The sequence below is a fragment of the Urocitellus parryii genome, chromosome 7 (genome assembly GCF_045843805.1).
Source record: "Urocitellus parryii isolate mUroPar1 chromosome 7, mUroPar1.hap1, whole genome shotgun sequence".
Lineage (NCBI taxonomy): Eukaryota > Metazoa > Chordata > Mammalia > Rodentia > Sciuridae > Urocitellus > Urocitellus parryii.
The window spans coordinates 19,495,529-19,515,776 of record NC_135537.1 but is presented as its reverse complement, the minus strand read 5'-3'; the positions used below and the strand labels follow the sequence as shown (position 1 = coordinate 19,515,776).

The 20,248-nt window shown below is 34.0% G+C and overlaps 1 protein-coding gene across 3 annotated transcripts in view; it reads left to right on the top strand.

Moving 5' to 3' along the window:
• The window catches only part of Col14a1 (collagen type XIV alpha 1 chain), a 198,976-nt gene that overhangs the window by 123,043 nt on the left and 55,685 nt on the right, over positions 1-20,248 (top strand). For all 3 annotated transcript variants that reach the window (XM_026393869.2, XM_026393868.2, XM_026393870.2), the window contains exons 33-36: positions 431-540; positions 4,958-5,116; positions 12,823-12,900; positions 15,410-15,496. In XM_026393869.2, coding sequence (XP_026249654.2) covers positions 431-540; positions 4,958-5,116; positions 12,823-12,900; positions 15,410-15,496 — 434 coding nt within the window. The remainder of the gene's footprint in view (positions 1-430; positions 541-4,957; positions 5,117-12,822; positions 12,901-15,409; positions 15,497-20,248) is intronic.

Sequence of the window (20,248 nt, the reverse complement as noted above, 5' to 3'; positions counted from 1 at the left end):
CATATCTGAGTGGCTTAAGCTACATGTCTCAGGAAAAGTTGGTTGCTGCAGTGGGTTAATAAGACAAAGGGTATAACTTCTCCTTCTTGAGATTTGGTAAACTTTATTCTTCTTGTTGTCCACTTCCACTTCAAACTTTGGACTCCTCTGAAGGGAGTGATGAGGATGAGAGTGTGGGCAAGGAAGTACAAAGGAAGAGTGTGCATAGGTTCCCCCCCACACACACACATCACATGGTTAGTCAATTTGGATAGCTGAAAGCCTGTGGCAACCTGAGAGCTGTCAATCATTTCCTGACCTGCTACTTTACCTTAAATACAGTCTCAAAATACTGGATGTATTATTTTAAATATTGAGTTGAATTTCAGAAAAAATTCTTCACTAATTTTAATTCTTTCTAAATTATTTCTGTTTTTCTTCATTTGAATAGATGGTGGAAAAACTCTAACTTATTTCAACTATGACCAGAGTGGGGATTTTCAAACCGTTACTTTTGAAGGACCTGAAATTAGGAAAATTTTCTATGGAAGTTTTCACAAGGTTAGTAAGGTTTTGTATGTTTATATTCTTTATTCTATTTGGTGATGGGAAAAACAATAGGGTGAAGTTAGCCAATCCCAAAAAGCCAAATGTCAAATGTTTTCCTAATATAAGGAGGCTGACTCATATTGGGGTAGGGAGGGAAAGCATGGGAGGAATAGACAAACTCTAGATAGGGCAAAGGGGTGAGAGGGGGAAAGGAGGGGGCGTGAAGTTAGAAATGATGGTGGAATGTGATGGACATTATTATCCAAAGTACATGTATGAAGACATGAATTGGAGTGAGTACACTTTGTATACAACCAGAGATATGAAAAATTGTGCTCTATATGTGTAATAAGAATTGCAATGCATTCCAGTCATATATAAATAAAAAATTAATTTAAAAAATTTATGAATTAAAAAAATCTTCAGCTTGCTTGAAATCATTTAGTACTTGATAGAAAATGATGATAATATAGTAAACTCACATTCTTTATATTTATTTATGTATAATTATATATGTAATTGAATATTTTACTTAACATTGAATATATTTAATTAAAATATATAATTTAAAAAACCCATAGAACTTTTTTTTCCATTTTATTTATTTATTTTCTTTTTTTTTTTTAGACAAACATGACAGTAAAGTGTATTTTGACATACACACATGGAGTATAATTTATTCTAATTAGGATCCCATTTTTTGTGGTTGTACATGATGTGGAGTTTCACTGGTCATGTATTCATATATGAGCCTAGGAAAGTTATGTGTGATTCATTCCACTGTCTTTCCTATTTCCATCCTCCCTCCTTCCCTTCATCCCCCTTTGTCTAATCCAGTGAACTTCTAATCTTCCCTTCCCTATTCTCCCTTGTTATGTATTAGCATCTACTTATCAGAGAGAACATTCAGCATTTGGTTTTTGGGGGACTGGCTTATTTTGCTTAGCATCAAAGTCTACAGTTTCATCCATTTACCAGCAAATGCTGTAGTTTCATTCTTCACTGAGGTTGAGTAATATATACCACATTTTCTTTATCCATTCATCTGTTGTAGGGCACCTTGGTTGGTTCCATAGCTTGGCTAGTATGAGTCAAGCTGCTGTAAACATTGATGTTTGTATCTCAAGTTTCAGCTGAAGTAAGAGTTGCCACCTTCAGTGCTTGTTGACCAATGCCCAGAGATTCTGATTAGGTGCTTTTGAGATGTGGCCCCGAAACGTGCATTTTCAGCAAGAACTCCAGGAGACATTGGTAGAAGTGGTTCAGCTTCTGCCTTAGAGGAAACATGTGGGGGAAGGTAGCATATTACTAAGCAGACTGTTGCTGCACAGTATGTGATGTAAAAAGGATTGCTGGTCTACCTGGCCAGCAAAGCATGGGAAGACACAATCATCTTAGAGAATGAAGCTGCAGATAATTGATTATGCTGCATTGTTACATATGTACAAAGAGAATCAATCATTGCCATTGTAAAAGTCACCCTGGAGAGAATTTTTGTCAAACTTAACTTTGTCAAACTTTACTTGTTCTTATTTTAGTAACTTGGCACTTGTAATAGAACTCTGTTCCTAGAATGTGCTCAAATTTATCTAATTTACCAACACTGCTGCTCTCTGGGGGTTTGAATGTCATAATCGTATACTAAATAATTACATAAAAGTCACTGCATAAGCCAACTTATTTTTTCATTTTTGATAGGACTGGACTACCTGAGAAGCACATTAGACACAGGCAGGGATTTATTAGTTCATGGTTCAAAATGGTCCCATTAGCAGCTTCTTGGATTTAATATCATTTACTCATCAAGGTCTTCATGATTCTTTGTTATGTGGAGTCTGCTGGAGTCTGTTGCAAAGCAGTCAAGAAAAACTGTAGGGGAGATGAAAGCATTTGAATTTCATGAGTGTTAAAAGAAACATTGTCATCTTAGCCTGCGGTTTTGGCATGAACTTGCACTTCTCATTCCAAAGAATACTTTATGAATCTTAGGTGAACGTCAAGCTTTATTTACCTTACCAGAGCTCAAAGACGTAGAAGTAAGGTTCATTAAAAATGGGTTCTAAATTTATAAACCTTCAAGTTTTAAAAAAAATTATATGAAGAAACATTTTCCTTCACTTTGTTAATAAAGCCAAACAGCCAAATAAGAAAAGCAAAAGAGAAGAAGGAGGAGGAGGAGGAAAAGAGAGGAAGAGGAGAAGGAGGAGGAAAAAAGGAGTGAAAAGGAGAGCCTTATCATGTAATACACTGCTTAATAATAGATTTAATAACACAAAATTTCAATGCAAATTTACTTTGTAGAGCTTTGATTTGTTCATAGACTTGCATTATAAGTGAATACATACCTTTGTCTCATTGTTTTTTTAAGAAAATGAATAATGAATGCTTATTACAGAATTTCCCCATGGAAAATATAAAATACAATGGCTACCTATTTATCCATCACTCAGCTTCAATAATCATCAAAATTTCAGCAATCTTGTTTCTCATTGATTTTTAATTGGCTCTATTTTTACAACTTGAAATATGAAGTATAGCCTCAAGGTCTCTTTCTATAAGTACATCCAAAGAAGCAAAATAGTTTTAAAATTGTTTCAAAGTCTACTTTTGTGAAGCAAAAAGTTTTTGTTTTAATTTTTTTATTCTTAGTTGTTCACAAGAGTAGAATGTATTTTGGCAGAATATGCATATGTAAAGTATAATTTGTTCTATTGGGTTCCCACTCTTGTGGTTGTACATAATGTGGAGTTATCCTGGTTATGAATATGTATACAAGGCTAAGAAAGTTAGGACCAATTAATTCTACTGTCCTTCCTATCCCCCCCTCTCCTCCCCTCTCTCCATTACCCACTGTGTAGTCCAGTCTATTTCTATTATTCCCCTCCTCAACCTCCCAGTTTGGGTATCCATCCACAAATCAGAGAGAACATTTAGCCTTTGGTTTTTAGGGATTGGCTTATTTCACTTAGTATGATATTTTCCAGTTCCATCCATTTACCAGAAAATGCCATAATAAGTTTTGTTGTTGCTGTTGACACGGGAATAGTCTCCCCGCAAATTAATCATTCTTAAAGTCTGGGTTTTATATCCCAGATTTATTAGCACCTAACATGAAAACTTCTGTATTTTATAATAATGAAAAGTCCTCTACGGTTCAAAACCACACAGGAGCCCAATTCTGCCCTTCCTAAATGATCACAATTATGATGCTGGTCAGAAGCAGCAGGGTAGTGGGGTGTTCTGTACCAGTATTCTCACTTAAATAAAGGTGAACTCATTTTTTTTTTTGGGGGGGAAGAAGATTCTCAGGAACTTCACTGATATTTTTATCCTGTTATAACTAAATAAAACATTAAATAACAATTGGTATAAATTCATGAGTTTTCAGCTCATGTAACAATAAAACAAAACCAAGTTGAAGATAATCAGTAAACTTAAAAGCAATATTATTTTACTATGAAGCATGATATTATGCCACTGTTATACAACCTCTGCATCAGTGTGAATGTAGAATTAGCTGGTAGAACTCTCAGACCTAGGTTATTTTGTCCAATACTCTTTTTCATTGAGCTACCAGGATTCCTTGCCTTAAAAAAAAACTATTCGAACATTTTGCTTTCACTTGCAGTAAAGTCATTGTTTCCCTACCGATTTTACTGTTCTGTTCACAAACTGCCACAAACAACTACTCCTTCTGAGGCAAATGCCATATAAATCAAAATGTGTTTATAAACATGGAGATTTTTATAGCAGAACCTGGTTACAATGTTCAAAGATAAACTTACCTTGATTATCACCTAAATGATAACATAAGGTTTTAAAAATCTTCCCAAAGTGTACACTCCTGAAAATATGTCCTGGAGATCCTGAGATTTTAGTTTGAGGAAAGTGTATGAGATATTAAGCCAAAGGGCTTGATTTCGTTTGGGCCTGGAGTCATTAGAAAGCATCCCTCCATCCCATTGGAGTCTAGCTTGCCTTTCCTACCCTTATTTAAATAAATATGTAGTGTCATTTCACAGCCACTGCTGGTACCTTAGGTGACTTTAATGGTAAATTACAAGCATTTTTCAATTTGAGTAATGTAGGGCTTATTTAAATATACATCTAGAATATGTATAACTAAGTAGCAATTCTATGATTTCAGAGATGTTGTTGCTTTAGAGTAAGGCTAGATTCTAAAAGTTGAATCCTTTCAAGTTTAGAAAAAAAGAGTTAATTAAGTAAGAATGGAGATGGTTCCTGGAAATGAAGCAATCATGGAGGTGGTAAAAGGAAAAGAATTCTCTTACAACAAAACACATGGTGACAGAATTCCTTCTGTTTCCTTCATACTATTTAATGGTGACTCATATAGTTATATGGGTTTGGTTGATATTTCCTCTGGCATATTCATCTTACCTCCCAAAACATCTTGACTTTTACCCAGCTACATGTTGTTGTCAGCAAGACTTTGGCCAAAGTGGTTGTCGACTGCAAGCAAGTGGGCGAGAAGGCAATAAATGCATCTGCTAATATCACATCAGATGGAGTAGAAGTCCTAGGGAGAATGGTTAGATCAAGAGGACCAAGTGGAAATTCTGCACCAGTAAGTAGATGAACAAGTAAATTGTGTTACTGTTGTAGGGAAAACCATCTTTGATGTACATTTAGCTATTCTACAGTAGGAAAGTTTGGTAAAGGAATGGATGGATGGGTGGATGGATGGGTGGGTAGATGAATGAGTGGATAGATGAATGGATAAAGAGCTAAAGGTCTCTTAAAGTGAGCCAAAACATGTACCTTCAAAGCTCTTGGAAGTCTACTGTCACCTGTATCTAGAAAGAACAAGTTAAATAAAACAAAAACAAATAAACAAAAAAAGCTCCTCACGGTAGGATTCTGCTATATTATAAGAAAAATACTCCAGGAACTTGGCTAGTTTATTTTCTTCGTGCAGTTTAAAATTCAGACAGTACAAAATACATCATCTGATTTGTGGAACAACTGGTTTTTTTAATTGGAAATCAAAATTGTAAATGAACCTCATTTACATAAGCAATATAAATCCATACAAAAATTTTGAATATTACACCTAGGAAATTGGTATAGTTTGGTTTAGATTTGGACATTTTAAAATTAAGTTTTTGCTATCACTAATGTGAAGTTTTCCCTTTAATTAGCAATAGTTAATTTGCATAACAGTAGCATCTTAGGATAATATTTTTTTATCATACAAAAATGGAGCTTAAATTTGGGAGACTGCCAATTAGCAAAGAAATCACATTCCATTCACTTATTACCTGCAAAAAAGAACAGCATATACAGGTTTTTTGTTTTAACACCATGCATTCACAGCTAATTGGCATCATTTTGTAATCTGAGTCATTCTTTAATTGGTAAGGTATGTTTTATTATACACAATTCCTTCTATTCTAATCTACATTTCTCTTCCATGTAACAGAATAATTAAGATAATTGTGAATCATTGCTATTGTCTTCCACTTTCATAGATCTATAGAATTAGCCAGCCAAATGGAAATTTAGAAAGATCTGGTAGTTCTCAAAGTCTTTTTAAGCTGATGATAACCCGTACAAATGAATTTTTACACTACATCCAGTAAATAAATAATATTGGGAGGGGACATGAGGTGGCACGTATCTCCACTTTCCAATCCGCCCTTTACGGAATACAGTTTTAATTATAGTCTGTTCACTTTCTATATCAGGAAACAATCCTTGAGGGAAGAGTTACTTATTTGGGGGCAATGTACTACTTTGTGGCATTTTTCTTTGTGCAACCTCTATTTCCAATGTGGGTACTGAAACTCGATGTACAATCTTAGTTCAAATTGTCTCCCCTCTTTTTCACTGAACTACCATGATACTTTTCATTGATTCTTTTAGGACCTTGAGAGTAGATGTGCACTGATTAGCTTAACACTTAGTTTTGAAGTATCTTTAGAAGCTCTTTTGTTTTTACCTTGCCTTGGAGAACTATGGCTTAGATGTTTAGAAAGAGAATATGAAACCTATGGAAGGCTGTCTTCTTTTCAGTGATGTTAGGGATGTTTTACTTTTACTGTGTGGTATTTTATACTGATTAAGATACACATAATCTTCTGCTTAAAGGAAGATATATGCTCACAGAAATTTATAATAATTCTCTTATATAGATGAATGAATGTATAGATGGATCATCAGAAGGATGAATGGATGGTAATTTAAGAGTAAGAAACAATTTAAAGTGTATCAGATTCTAGGTTCAGATCACTGAATACTATTATGATTTTCTTAATTATTTTATTAAAATAATTGAAGTTCCTGACACTTAGTAGGCATTCAAGGATAAGAAGCTCTTTATTACTGAACTAAGTTATTAATGTCTTCTTCATCCTCTGTCCTACCTGTTATAGACCACTAGTGCTTGTTTAAAACTCCATTATTGATAGTCATATACATTTTATGTTCTTTCATAATCCTCATTTAACCCTTCTAGCCAGAGTATTATATTCTCTAAAATAGAAACCATGACTTAGTCTTCTTTTAAAACCACCCTGTTCTGCCCCACATTACAGTATCTAGTAAATTTCTATAACAGACTAAGTTTTCAAGAAACACTTGATAGAAATTAAATAGAAAATTGTCTGAATAGTATCCTGTCTTTTCTTAGTTTTGTTATACCTATATTATATCTCATGTGTGACACTGACAGAAATCCAGTAACATGTGACATATTAATAATAATTTATAGTTTACAATTATAATAACGATGACAGTAATTGCATTTCAAATTGCACTATATGTAATATTTATATTCCAAATACATGACCAGTGAAAATCAAAGAATCAGTTTCTGAAAGCAAAATGCCTGTAGGTTTCAGGTTTACTAATGATAAATCTTTACTTTGGGCCATGAAAGAAATGCAGTTAAACAGAGCACCCTCTGTGATGACGTCCAGCTAGTGTAGACAAAAGGGAATTTATAGAAGTTGATATTTAAAGAGTTCATTGTAAGGCTGGTAGGAAAAAGTCATAGCTTTTGTTAGAATCGAGAAGTCCACAAAGATTACTAAACAGATTTTCAGTCTGCCCACTTATAAAAGAATTTGATTATGTTGAAATGGATGGTATTAGGTTAGATCTCAAGAATGTGATTGGAAACTCAGACTTGCTTTTTAGGGTATGAGTTAATTGTTTCAGTACGAGGTAAGAGAAGCTCTTGTCTTTAGTTTCAATTTAGAAATTTATACATCTTGAAATACATCTGTATTTCAGTAACAGGCAAAAGGGAATTTATAATGCACAAATTTTAGATTATTCCAGGAGAGAATAGTATAGTGAGAGAATAGTAGCTCACAGATCAACAATCCCTGCCAAATTCAAAAAGATTCAATAAGTACCAGATGGTGGTAGAATCTAAAGATTCCATCTTTAAGGAGAATAACTTGTTTTAAAACCATAGTTGAGTGGAAGACGGATGAATGGATTTGGGGATACAATAACTACTGTATAAGTTACACATATTCTTAATAAAAATAACTTGTATTCAGCCATGCAAGATTTTATAGGTGGTGCTAATCTCTCCTGGGACTAAACTAACAGGCAGGCTGAATTTAACTGTCAAAACAGATGTGGAAAGACACTTGACAACTGTGCTTCTTCTTTCCAATCTTTTTCCCTCAAAAATTTTTTCTTTCCCTTTTCTGATACCTAATGAGATGCTTCTAGAATTTTTTTTTTACATGGATCATGTTTCTTAGAGTCTCTCTTCTGCCTTTTCAAAACTAACACTTAGGTGGTTATTCAACTGGAATTTATTTAGTTCTCTCCTATTCATAGAAGAGAAATATAATTTATGTCATGGAGTCATCTATAATTTTATCCACTGAGTTAAAGCTTTTATGTGAAAATCAACAGTAGACTACCCAATAAGTCTATAAGAAGCAAATGATATATTAGAAAAAAGATAGTGTGAACATTTTCACATTAATTGTCTCTTTATAACCTTAAAATGGTAATGGCAGCTAATACTTACATATGCCAACTATGGGTTACATATGCATATTTTCTGAGTTTATCAATTTAATTTTCTAACAATCCTAGGAAGAAATACTTACATTACTCTCACTCTAAAGATGCAAAAATTGAGACTTGAAGAATTTAGGAAGGGGTCTCCATCACCTGCCTTCCATTCCATTCCTTCTCCCACTGGAATCAGACTTGGATTCTATAGAATTTAAGACTTAGAAGGGAGTCTGGTCTCCACCTGTGATCAAGTGCCTGTTTGTCTGTTGACAGGTTCGAAAACTCACCATTTGAATTACAACCTTGAAATAAGTGTGATTCAAACTTTTATCCATAGTGTGCATCTATAAACATTTTAATTCCTACCAACAAGTATGACGGTTGTTAACTTTCATTACCTAATTTAATTTAGAACCTTCACAGTTTTTCTAAAATCTAATCAATTGAGAACAAGTTAAAACACTCAGTTCAACAGCTGACAAATGCTGTGTGCTCAGTACTATTTGGAATAGAGTCCAAGTTAAGACATGAAATTAAAAATAGAAGGTGGCTTAGTTCCTGGACCTTTCTATAGTATTTTTGTGCCATGGAAACCTCTCTATTTTTATAAATTCAGGTACAGCTTGACTTCAAATCATAAACTTAGTTATATTATGCTAGAAAAAGATCAGAAGATAAAATCTGGTGTTGAGTGGAAAGTGGAGCCAGAAGTACATTTTAATTCCCATTCATAGATCAAAATGACTCAACTGCTGAGAAATATTTTAATCTTATTTTCATGTTAACATTTGACCCCAAATGACTTGCCTTTTGTGCAACACCCAGACAAAAATGTCCAGTGATGAAAAATGAATATTTGTAATTGGTTAAGTATTCCCTTGAAAGAGATTTTAAATAGGGAAAGTCAGAGGTTTTGTGTCTCTCTCTTTTTTTCTTTCTTCTTCTGGCATAGCTATGTCTTTTTTAGCATTCAATTAGTAACAAAAGAAAAAAGCCATAGAATTTTAAAAGATGTTGCATCATGCAGGATTTGCCTAAAGCATGATTTATTTTTGAACTACATGGTCATGCCTTTTAAAGGCCCTCAAATATGGAGATATTTTGACATGTCATTTCTGTATACTGTGTCCTGTACAATTTGTACACATGTGTATTTTTTTGGTTTGTTTTTGGAATAGAAGCCAGGTGGTTTTGCTTTTTGTTTTTAATGAATCCCCAAAAATATGTCTTGAAAAAGAAGTTCCTAAATCCTGCTTGAGGAATCTAAACTATTACAAATGCAAAACAATTATGAATAAATTTGTTGTACTCAAAGAAAAAGCTGCTGATTTCATCTAACTTGCAAAAGAAAAGACAGCCCACATAATAGCATTCCTCAAATGATAGCAATGGATTCATTGGACACTTAGTAGGCACTCAACCCCTCGAATAAATAAACTGAATTCATAGGAACCCCAGTAACTCTATAGGGTGGAAGCCTTGCCAAATGTTTGTATGTAGACATTATGCTCTCACAAATGACTAGATGGTGAATATTTATTTGAAAAACTTCAAGAAAGCCTGGTGCACATTGAGGCTAATGAAAGACCTTTGCTTTAAGTCAGTCTTTCCATTTACGAAAATGTTTTTACACTGGGGGCTCTGTTCAGAAGTGGAAAATTTCTTAATGGATGAAGGATTTGCTGACTTAGCTGACACTATCGAATGCTTTCATAATGGGACCCATTAATAAATGTCCTCAGATGAAATGGCATTGTAAACTTAGGCTGGGATATCTGCATTTTAAACATTAGAGCAAAGATTTTTTTTTTTTTCAAAATAAAACCACACATTGGTTGCACTGTTAAAATCCCAACCCAAACTGAGCTTTCAACATGTGGTTTAATTATTTAAGCTTTTTCATCCCAGGTCCTATGCTACAGAAGGGACATTAATATTAACATACCTCATAGTGGTGATTTGAGGATTAAATCATATAAACGCAATGTTTACAGGGTAGGCTTTCAACAAACATTGGTTGTTATGGTTATTATTTGCTAAGATTTTTCTCAATCAGAATATTTAACAGACAATATTATTGTGGAAACACACAACTATTATATTTCTGCCTTCAATACTGTCACATTCCTTTTTATTCTACTTTTTTTTAGCCTCTGTATTTTACATATACATACATAAAATACAGTGTTTAGAACTTAAAATAATTTTATTATTTATGAAAATTATGTTTCAGGTACTGCTCTGGATAATGCTCCATGCCATCTCACTTGTTCTTCACAATAAACATTAAGAATAGCTACTACAGATGAAGTATTCTCCACTGGAAATACTCAGAACCAAAAGTGTTTCAGATTTTGAATTTGTTCAGATTTTGGAATGTTGTATCACCTTATATCACCTCACCAAAATATCCCATTATGAATGTTTGCATGCATAATGGGATATTTTGGTGAGGTGATACAAGTCTAGATACGAAATTCATTGATGTTTCATGTTTATTTTATACACATAGCCCCACAAATAATTTTATCCAGTATCTCTAGAGCACTGGCATTTTGACTGAGACCTTCTCTGTGAAGTCAGGTGTTGAATTTCCCACTTGTGACATCACACTGGCACTCAAAAAGTTTGAGATTTTAGATTTTTGAATTAGCAGTGGCTCGACCTGTATTACTACACTACTTTTTCAGATGAAAAGACTGAGAGTCCAAGACAAAATAATTTTTTCAAAACAGCTGTCGGTGGAGGAATCAGCGACTATACCCAGCAGTTAGTTCCACAGGATCCTAATCCCTGTGCTTGAAATATTTAATGCTGTTCTTTTTTTTTTTTAAATAAAACTCAATTGTAGCATACTTTGTAAAATGTTTTAATTTTAAAAAATGATAGATTTTTATTGGTCATGGTTTTATTTTATGTTTGCACTCTCCTGGCTCATGTATCGTACTCTTGGGAGGGTAGGAGGTCAGGCCATTTAGGGGGGGAAAAAAAGACAGTGAGCCCTGCAGGTATTTCAACAGACAGCACATTAGATGTACACAGAATCAAGAAAGTAAAATGTTTCATCCATCTGCTTCCAAACAAAGGCTTATCCTGTTGATTGGTTAGAATGAAACTTTGCAATAAGTCACACAGTTATTCTTGTGCTTACTGACAGAAAGCCTGATTTCATTTTCTTTACTGTTGTAATTGGCTTTCTTGTGACACTGCAGGTACCTTTAGTGACTGCTCCATGGGGTTGTCTATGGGGCATTCTAGTTTTCATCTAGAGGGCTCTTGGCCTGGAGGCGTAGCACTTCATAGACGAAAATAAGGCCCCCGAAGTTTCCAGCCCTTGCTGAAAACACCACGTGCTGTAGGAAGCTTGCAGGTTTAGAACGAAGAGTTTCATGTCTGTCCCGGCACTGTGATTGATGACACTTTCAATATTTGAGAATAATATAGAAAGGAATGAATAAGAAATGGTTGGGTTATTAAGTTAGTGTTAGCACTTAATGATATTATAGAGATGTTTCTGTATGTTTCAACATATACATTGAGTAACTGCCAATATACATGAATAAAGCAAGATTGTCTAAATATTTCCAGCATGATCAATGGCTCAAATAAAATACACTTAAACTCACATTCTCACAATACCAAATAGGAATCTGTCATGGCACATAACCATGTTGCTGTTCAGTATTTATGTGCTGGTCTCTAACTGCCTGTGAATTCTTCTGGGACAGATGCATCCCGCCCCCCGATTTTTGTACCCTGAAAGGTTGTGTAATATCTGGCTTACCTTATGCACTGAAGAAAATTTGCCGAGTATATGCACAAAAGAATAAACAATTAATTAAAAAAGTTTTCCTGGATGCTTATTATATGCCTCATATTATGATACATGATACAAAAATGAGTGTTTGCCTGTCCCTTAAGTCTGAGGAGGAGGCAACATGAATAATTGCACTGTATGGTGGCAAGTGGCAAGAGACAAGTGTGACTACAGGGCATTGAGAGTGGCTGTGATGATACTTACAAGGAAGGATTTCACAAAGGAGCTCAGCTTACTCTCTAGATAGAAGTGGATAGAGGAGGTTGTGATAAGTAAGCAGGTTTAGATGGTGGGATAATTTGAGACGAAATCTTATATCATTATATTTAAGGAACAAAGTTAGTTTGATATTATTGGATTTATTTTAGTATACTTTGGTTATAAGTGTCTTGGTGTTATGTAATATATCAATCATTACAATGAAGAGCACACTTAATTTATATCTCTTTTATTTCCTTTTTAAATCATAGTTCCAGTTACAGATGTTTGACATCATTTGCTCCACATCATGGGCCAGTAGGGACAAATGCTGTGAACTTCCAGGCCTGGTAAGAATTCTTCATCTCTATTGAAATTTTTAAAAAATGATGTTCAATTTTTTTCTGAAAATGAGATGCTATTTCACAATACTTATAAATAATTCATTGTGATGATAATCAAAATTAGGAAGAGGTTAAGGAGGAGACAATAAAAACAAGAAATCAACAAGATGACAACAACGTGGTGTAACCTGCACAATCTGGGGATGCCATTGACACATGGTCCAGATGGTACCACATTTACTAGTTCACAGAGCCCTTCATATCTCAATTTTTTTCATAGCACTCCAAGTCAAAGGAAATATTTGACAGTGCATTTATGAAATAATGAGGTCCAAACATCTTACTAAGAATTTCTTAACAACTCAATAACCATAAAAATACATATGAATTGAAAATTGATTGTTGTATTTTATTCTTAAATAACTATAATTGTTTACTCATGGAATGCGTGTATCTACTGAGGATTCCAGTAGCTTTTCTATCTTGAAAACAGGTAAAACATTTCCCTCCCTGCTTCTTTCACATTACTTTCTCCCATGGTACTTGCTTTTCATCATAGCAACTACTAAAATATCCAGTAAATATGAAATACAAAAAAGTGTTTGAAATATACTCTTGAAACCATGAACTACCTTGAGCTAGTCAATCACATGAAGTCCAATGGGTACCAAATATTGCTGTGTTTCCCTTGGAGTTTTTAAAACACTCACTGTGTCCCAATAAGCTTAATACTGCACCCAGAGCATCCTGACATACCTTTGTGGAACTGTAGCCGTAATCAATATGACCCCTGTAATGTTATTAGTAAACTAAACCATTTTTCATTATTTATATAAAGGGACATATTTGTTTGTGTATGTGTATATATATATATATATATATATATATATATATATATATATATAATAGATTTTTATCTTAGGATCCTCAGGATAAATGAGCTAGAATGAATGACCCTATGTGGTTGGATATAGGGTCTAGATGTGTCCTAATAATTAAACATGCAGAATGAACATGGATAGGCCTTCATGAAATCTAAGATTCTATTTTATAAGGTTATACACCAGATCACATGTATTTCAGGGAAAAAATTCATGGCAGCCTGTGTTTAAAGAGGTTATAATTCCTTCTTCATCAAAATAAATTTTGAATAAACTCTAGCGGGGAATTAAATTACACACCTTGCTGTTTTGCTTAAGTACAGATAGATTGGAAATCGGAAGAGGAAGCATTCAGAATCTAATGAAATTTCAAGCAAAAATTAGATCTCCACTTCTCCCAGGAAAGACTAGCCCTTACTGTTTTTTTTCCCCCTACTTCTATCGCTGCAGATGTATGAATTGCATAGACACAGGTGGATGTGTACTAATGTACATTGCATAGACACAGGTGGATGTGTACTAATGGCAGAACCATCACAGAATGGACCCCAGTGGCCTGCTGGTTACCTTATTTTGGGGATCTTTCAGGAGGGTTAATCTTGTACTTTAGTCTGACTGACCAGTTATCAAGCTGGAGGTGCTTAGCAGGAGGTAGAACTGAAAATCTGACTACAGTCAACCATTTAGAAAAAAAAGGTGTATTCAGCATACACAGGCCATTTGTTCAACATTTTTGTGTTTCTGTCGTGAATATTTTAGAGACTCAGATTATTTTCAGTCGGTGATTTAACTGTCACCTGTGATGTACTCTCATCTAACCTTACTGCCCCAAAGTCTTAAACAGTGAAGCTCATTTTCTCTCTATCTAAAGGGACTGATGGACTTTGCGAAGTTCTATAGTTTCTTATCCTGGTGCTAAGTTCATTTTGATGATTGCTCCAAAAAGGATATTGACCAGTTGTTCCCAGGGGGCTCTGTCTTTCTCTACACTTTCTTGCCCCGTGACACAACAGCATAGATTAGTGAGCCTGACATCACTAATTTATCTTGTTGTGTCACAGGGCAAGAAAATTCTCTGAGAAGAAAAATGGCTGCCTCTCCCAAAGATTGAGGTCAATGTCATGTTTTTCTTATCTTTAGCCACAGAATGTAAGCAGTTGATGAAATTGTCACAGGGAATCGATGGTGTGTTTAAACACTGTTTTAATATTGTTTTATTTCTTTGGTTTAGTACAGATGTGGCTGTTTTGATTGAGTTTTCCAACAAGTTTTCTTTTATCCTTTGAAGTGGAAAAATAGTGTAGCTTAACGGAAGTTTTCAGGACCTTTAGTTCATAAAGTACTGTTACTCCAAATGGATTAAATAGTACCAGGAATAATTTGTACCCACTTCTAACTCACTATCTTCCCTTGGATTCTCACTCCAGCTTTAGAAACTCCTTTGCTGTGGTGATTGTCAATGATTCACTAGGCCCTCATGTCGTTTTCTTTTCAGAAAAGGTGTGATTACTGCCTTTTTGGCCAAATGTTCACTTAAAATTTTTTTTAAATATCTTAAAGTATTTTCTTTGGGTTAGCAAAGCCATTTGTTTAAACTGTCTTGTTAACAACTGTGCTATCTATTTTCCTCTCAGAGGGATGATGAATCCTGCCCAGACCTCCCACATTCCTGCTCCTGTTCTGAAACCAACGAAGTGGTTCTGGGACCGGCTGGGCCACCAGTAAGTCATTCTAGTTTGGCCTCATTCTAGTTTTGCTGACTGTTGTAGTAAATGCCTATTTGCCATCTTAATCACATGAATAAGCTGAGGTATAGAGGTATTTAGTAACTCAGCTAAAGAACACAGCTAGGACAAGTGGGACTTCAAATCCAAGTCTCTGTGAATGTTCAGCATCTTTCCTTTAAGCTATTGTGGCTTATCTTTAGTATGAGTGTTTCAGTTCTTGTTCCTCTCCTCATAACCTGTAGGATTTGTATACTCTCCCTTTGCCCATTCTGTCTCTAAATTTATATGTGAAGGGACGATTTTTCATTCACCAGAAATATACCCATCTGAGAACAAAGTTCCTACTGTAATAAACTTCCTACAGAAAGAAAGGAAAGAAGGAGAGAGAAAACATTTTTGTAAAATAGAAAATATAAATAATTGCACTCTCTAGGTCTTTGAATTTACTATGATAAACTTTTTGGATAAACTTTTTGTATTATGTTTAATACTCATAATATTTCTTACCGGCTAAACTGGGGTTATTGGTGTTTCTTAAGATTGATCTAGCTGCTCTGTCGTCAGGAAATGGCAAAGTATTAAGGCAGGAAGATATAGATAATATGGAAAAGATGCATTAGCAAATGAAGAAACCCAGACCTTGAAGGAGAATGTGCTCATGCATGGCCTGCCCTTGCATGTTGAGTGCCAGAGGTGGCCTGGCACAGTCAGCTCATGTGTAGCAGGTAGCCCTCACTGGCAGCTGGCTTGCAGCATGCAAACTCCCCCTAGGGTGGCTCCACCAACATAATTTTCCTGAATTGAGCAAAAAGAAAGAGATCCTGCTGAATGCATCTGAAATATATCTCAAAATTCCTCCTATATCTCTGGCACATAGAACATTTTTTTAAACTCTGGATATATAAACCAAGCACTGTTTTGTTTTATTTTTAAACACTCTCAAAGAAGTAGAGTAATGGTAGAAGCATCAAACTTAAACAATAAGTCCCTGAACCACCTGTATTCCTGTTTTCTCAAGTATAAAATAATACCCACCTCTTTAACTGGTTTTATGAGAAATACACTAGACAGTGTGTATGTATGTACTCTGTGCATTATAAAATGTTAATCAAACATAAAGTATTGTGTTTAATCTGGAAAATGGAAACAAATATTTATTTTCAACTCTGTGCCAAATTTTCCTTTGGACTTCAGGGCAATACAAAGCAATATTATGTTACAGTTTATTAGATATAACATTTATTAGAATCTATAGACTCTCCAACATGACAGTGTGGGAATCAATAAGTATTAGGCACACTAAAATATGAAAAGTGCTGGATGCTTTTCTTTAGAAAATTAGAAGTTTACTAATTTGTGGCCAAAATTTGCTTATCACACCTATGTATATGCCAGAGAATACTTTTTTTCCCCCCAGAGAAAATTCTCATGTATTTTTACTGTATGAAGGCAGGGTTATATGGTTTTGGTCAATTTTTCTGTGAACCTAATAAATGAAGTATATTTTAAAATAACTCCATAGACACTTTTGTACCCACCTCCAAGACTGATCATTTTGCCTTTGTTTAGCTCACTCTGTGGTTTCAGGTTGCAATAAGTTAGTTACCTATGCATCTAAGACCTTAGCCCATTCCTTCTCTTCCCACCTCCCTTTTCTTTCCTTCCCTCAAGAGTTGACAGTTTCATTACTATATGTTTTTGTGCTCCTACTATATAAGTATACATTCCTAAAATATATCACACTTTATAGTAACATGTTTGAGATTTATGTAAATGTTATCAGGGTGTGCTTTTGGCACCTGCCTCTTTTCACCTAAAATATGTATTTGAAATTTATCTTGGTCAATATTTACCATTTACTTCATTGGTTGAAACTGCTGTAAGGCATTCCACTCTATAAACTCCATTTTATTGACTCATTACAGTGGAATATTTTCCTACAGCAAACATGGTTACAATGGGCATGTTGCACATATGTGAGTATTCTGGAAAGAGCATTTAGACTCGGGCTTGCTGGAGAATAAGGATGCATCTTCAACCTTGTGAAGCAGCCCCTAATCACTCTTCCAGGGCTGTCCCAACCTCCCTCTCAGAGGCTCCGTGGCAGAGATCTGGATTCCCTGCATCCTCACTAGCTCTGGCTGGTGTTGTCAGAGAAGAGTTTTTCTTATTTCCTATGTCACTGTTATTTTAAATGTGACTGTCCTTCAGTGATAATGAGATTGAGCAATTTTCCATTAGTCTACAAACCATTTAAATTTCTTCTTTTACAGATATCTATTTAAAACGCTTTTGGTTTTCTGATGTTCTATATTGTTATTTCCCAATGAAAGATAATTTTTTTAAGTATTCTGAACACAAATTTTCTATTAAAGATAGGGTTTATAAATAAACCAGATTATAAATAATCCAGATCTGTGATTTGCTTGTTGCTGATTATGGAAATTTGTATTCTGTACACATTTTAATTCTAATGTGGGGAAATTTAATATTGCTGTGAGTTATTGTGTTTATATTTTTCTTTATCCCTTCTTTTACCTGTAATTTCTCTAGAAGTATTTTTTTTTAATTTCCAGTCATGTGGATTTTTTGATATCCAGTTTATATTGACATTTTTGCATTTGATTAGGGAAGTCAGTCTCTATAATTAATACCAATACTTTGACATGTGTTGATATTTGCCATGTGTCAAATTTTTTAGAACTTTCGTCAAGTTTTGCAGATGTTTCATGTGTGCTTTAAAAGGGTTTGTGTTTTCTAATCGTGGAATTTAGAATTCTGTAGAAAAATCTAGTAGATCCAATTGTGGGGTTATTCAAGTCTTTAACTATATGAATTCTTTATGTTGCTGGGAGAGATGTTTTAGCAATTCCAACTCCAATTGTTATTTTGTCAAATTCTCTTGTCATTGGGTCCTGAGGTTGTGTTAACATGTCAAGAAATTTTCTATTATCTGCATAATGACTTATTATGTAAATTGTGGAATGAACCCTTTAGATGTATCTATGCTTCTTGCCTCAATTCCAGTTTGTTTAATATTAATATAGTTTCAATATTTGTATTTGGTATTACTTTTCTGGTATATATCTTTTTATCCTCTTAGTTACAGCATTTCCATGCTTTTATATTTTAGACCTTTCTAAATAAGATATGCCAAATTTTACTTTTAATTTGATCTTACAATCTTTCTTTTAAAGTTTAGTCCATTCTATTGTTTTTGATAATTATTTGGATTTATATTCACACCAAATATTTGCTTTCTGTTTGTCATACATATGTGTATGTATAATGTATATATACATATATGCGACAAACATAAATAATTGACATTTTATATAATTTTTAAAATTCTCATTCTTTTTCTTTACACTCCACTAAATTATAAAATTATGTTATATCTGTAATATTTATTGTTTGCCTAGAAATCTTGGCAGAAGTACTTAATGAGTTTAAAAGAATATTTTAGCTTCTTTTAAATCAATATGATATCCTTGGAATTCTTTCACCTTGGATCATCCTTTCTGTAATTTATATTGTTTTGCTATCCATTATTTTAGTGCTGTCTTCATATTGTTTTGCTATCTAGTATTTTAGTATTACTATCATAATTAGACATCTAAATTATTATTACTACTTATTACAAATTAATATTTATTAAGACTTGCCTACATTATTTGATATTTCTTACAATTTCTTCCAGTATCATTTTTTTTTATCTCACTTATCTCATTTGAATCTTCCTTCAGAAAGAAACTATTGGTAGTAAATTCTTAGTTTTGTTCACCTGAATTGTTTTTGTTTGTTTCTGACAGCATCTGGGATGTTGTCAACAGACAGTTTGATGGTTATTACAGATTTTGCTCTGTTCCCATCACAACTGTAGAAAGAACATCTGACCATTCACCTGACAGTCACCCATTGTTTTTTCCAACTCATGCATAGCATATCCTTTTAAATTTCTCATTTAAAAAAAAAGCATTTCCCATTCAGCTCTTCCCCGACCCATCATGGACCCAAGTTCACATTTCAGTGCCTTGTGTGGGCTCTAAAACACAGCTCTGCTGCATGCCTGGGCATTCTTCTCTATCCTCCCCAAGGGCAGTCTCAGTGCTCATGTCTGCTATAATTTTTTTTTATTTCTTCTCTACTCCTGGCACTTAAGGATTCAGTTCTTAATTATAATAATGCATATTTTATTTTAACAATGTTAAATAATAAGCATCTGTAGCTTGAGGGGTTTCAAGTGTTTTTTCTTTGTACTACTGCTGCAACCAGTTGTGAAATATTTATGACCTTAGAGTCAAATGAGAAAGTAGCAACAGAGAAGTGAAAGAGAAAGTTTGGACTCTGAATTGAGAAAAAAAAATTATAAAATAAGAGAAAAGCTAGTGAAGCTTTCAGATATTTTGATTAAAGAATAATAATTCCTTTAAGATAGGATATAAATAATATTTAATAAATTCCATCTGATGGATTGAACATGGTTTGATTATGTTCTCACTTAAGAATTCAAACAGTAGTATAGTGTTCCCATTAAACCATAAGTTAGGAGTATAAGAAGGTCCCTGGTTTTGAGAAATGATACCTCTGGCATAAATATCTGGGAGAGAGTCACATTTGGACAAAACCTTCAGATCAAACCAACCAGTTAAGATGAGAATTTAAGAGTTGTGATAAATGAGTATGTTAACTGGCATATATTTCACTGCAAGGAGCAGAAATTTTGATTAATATAGTGATAAAACA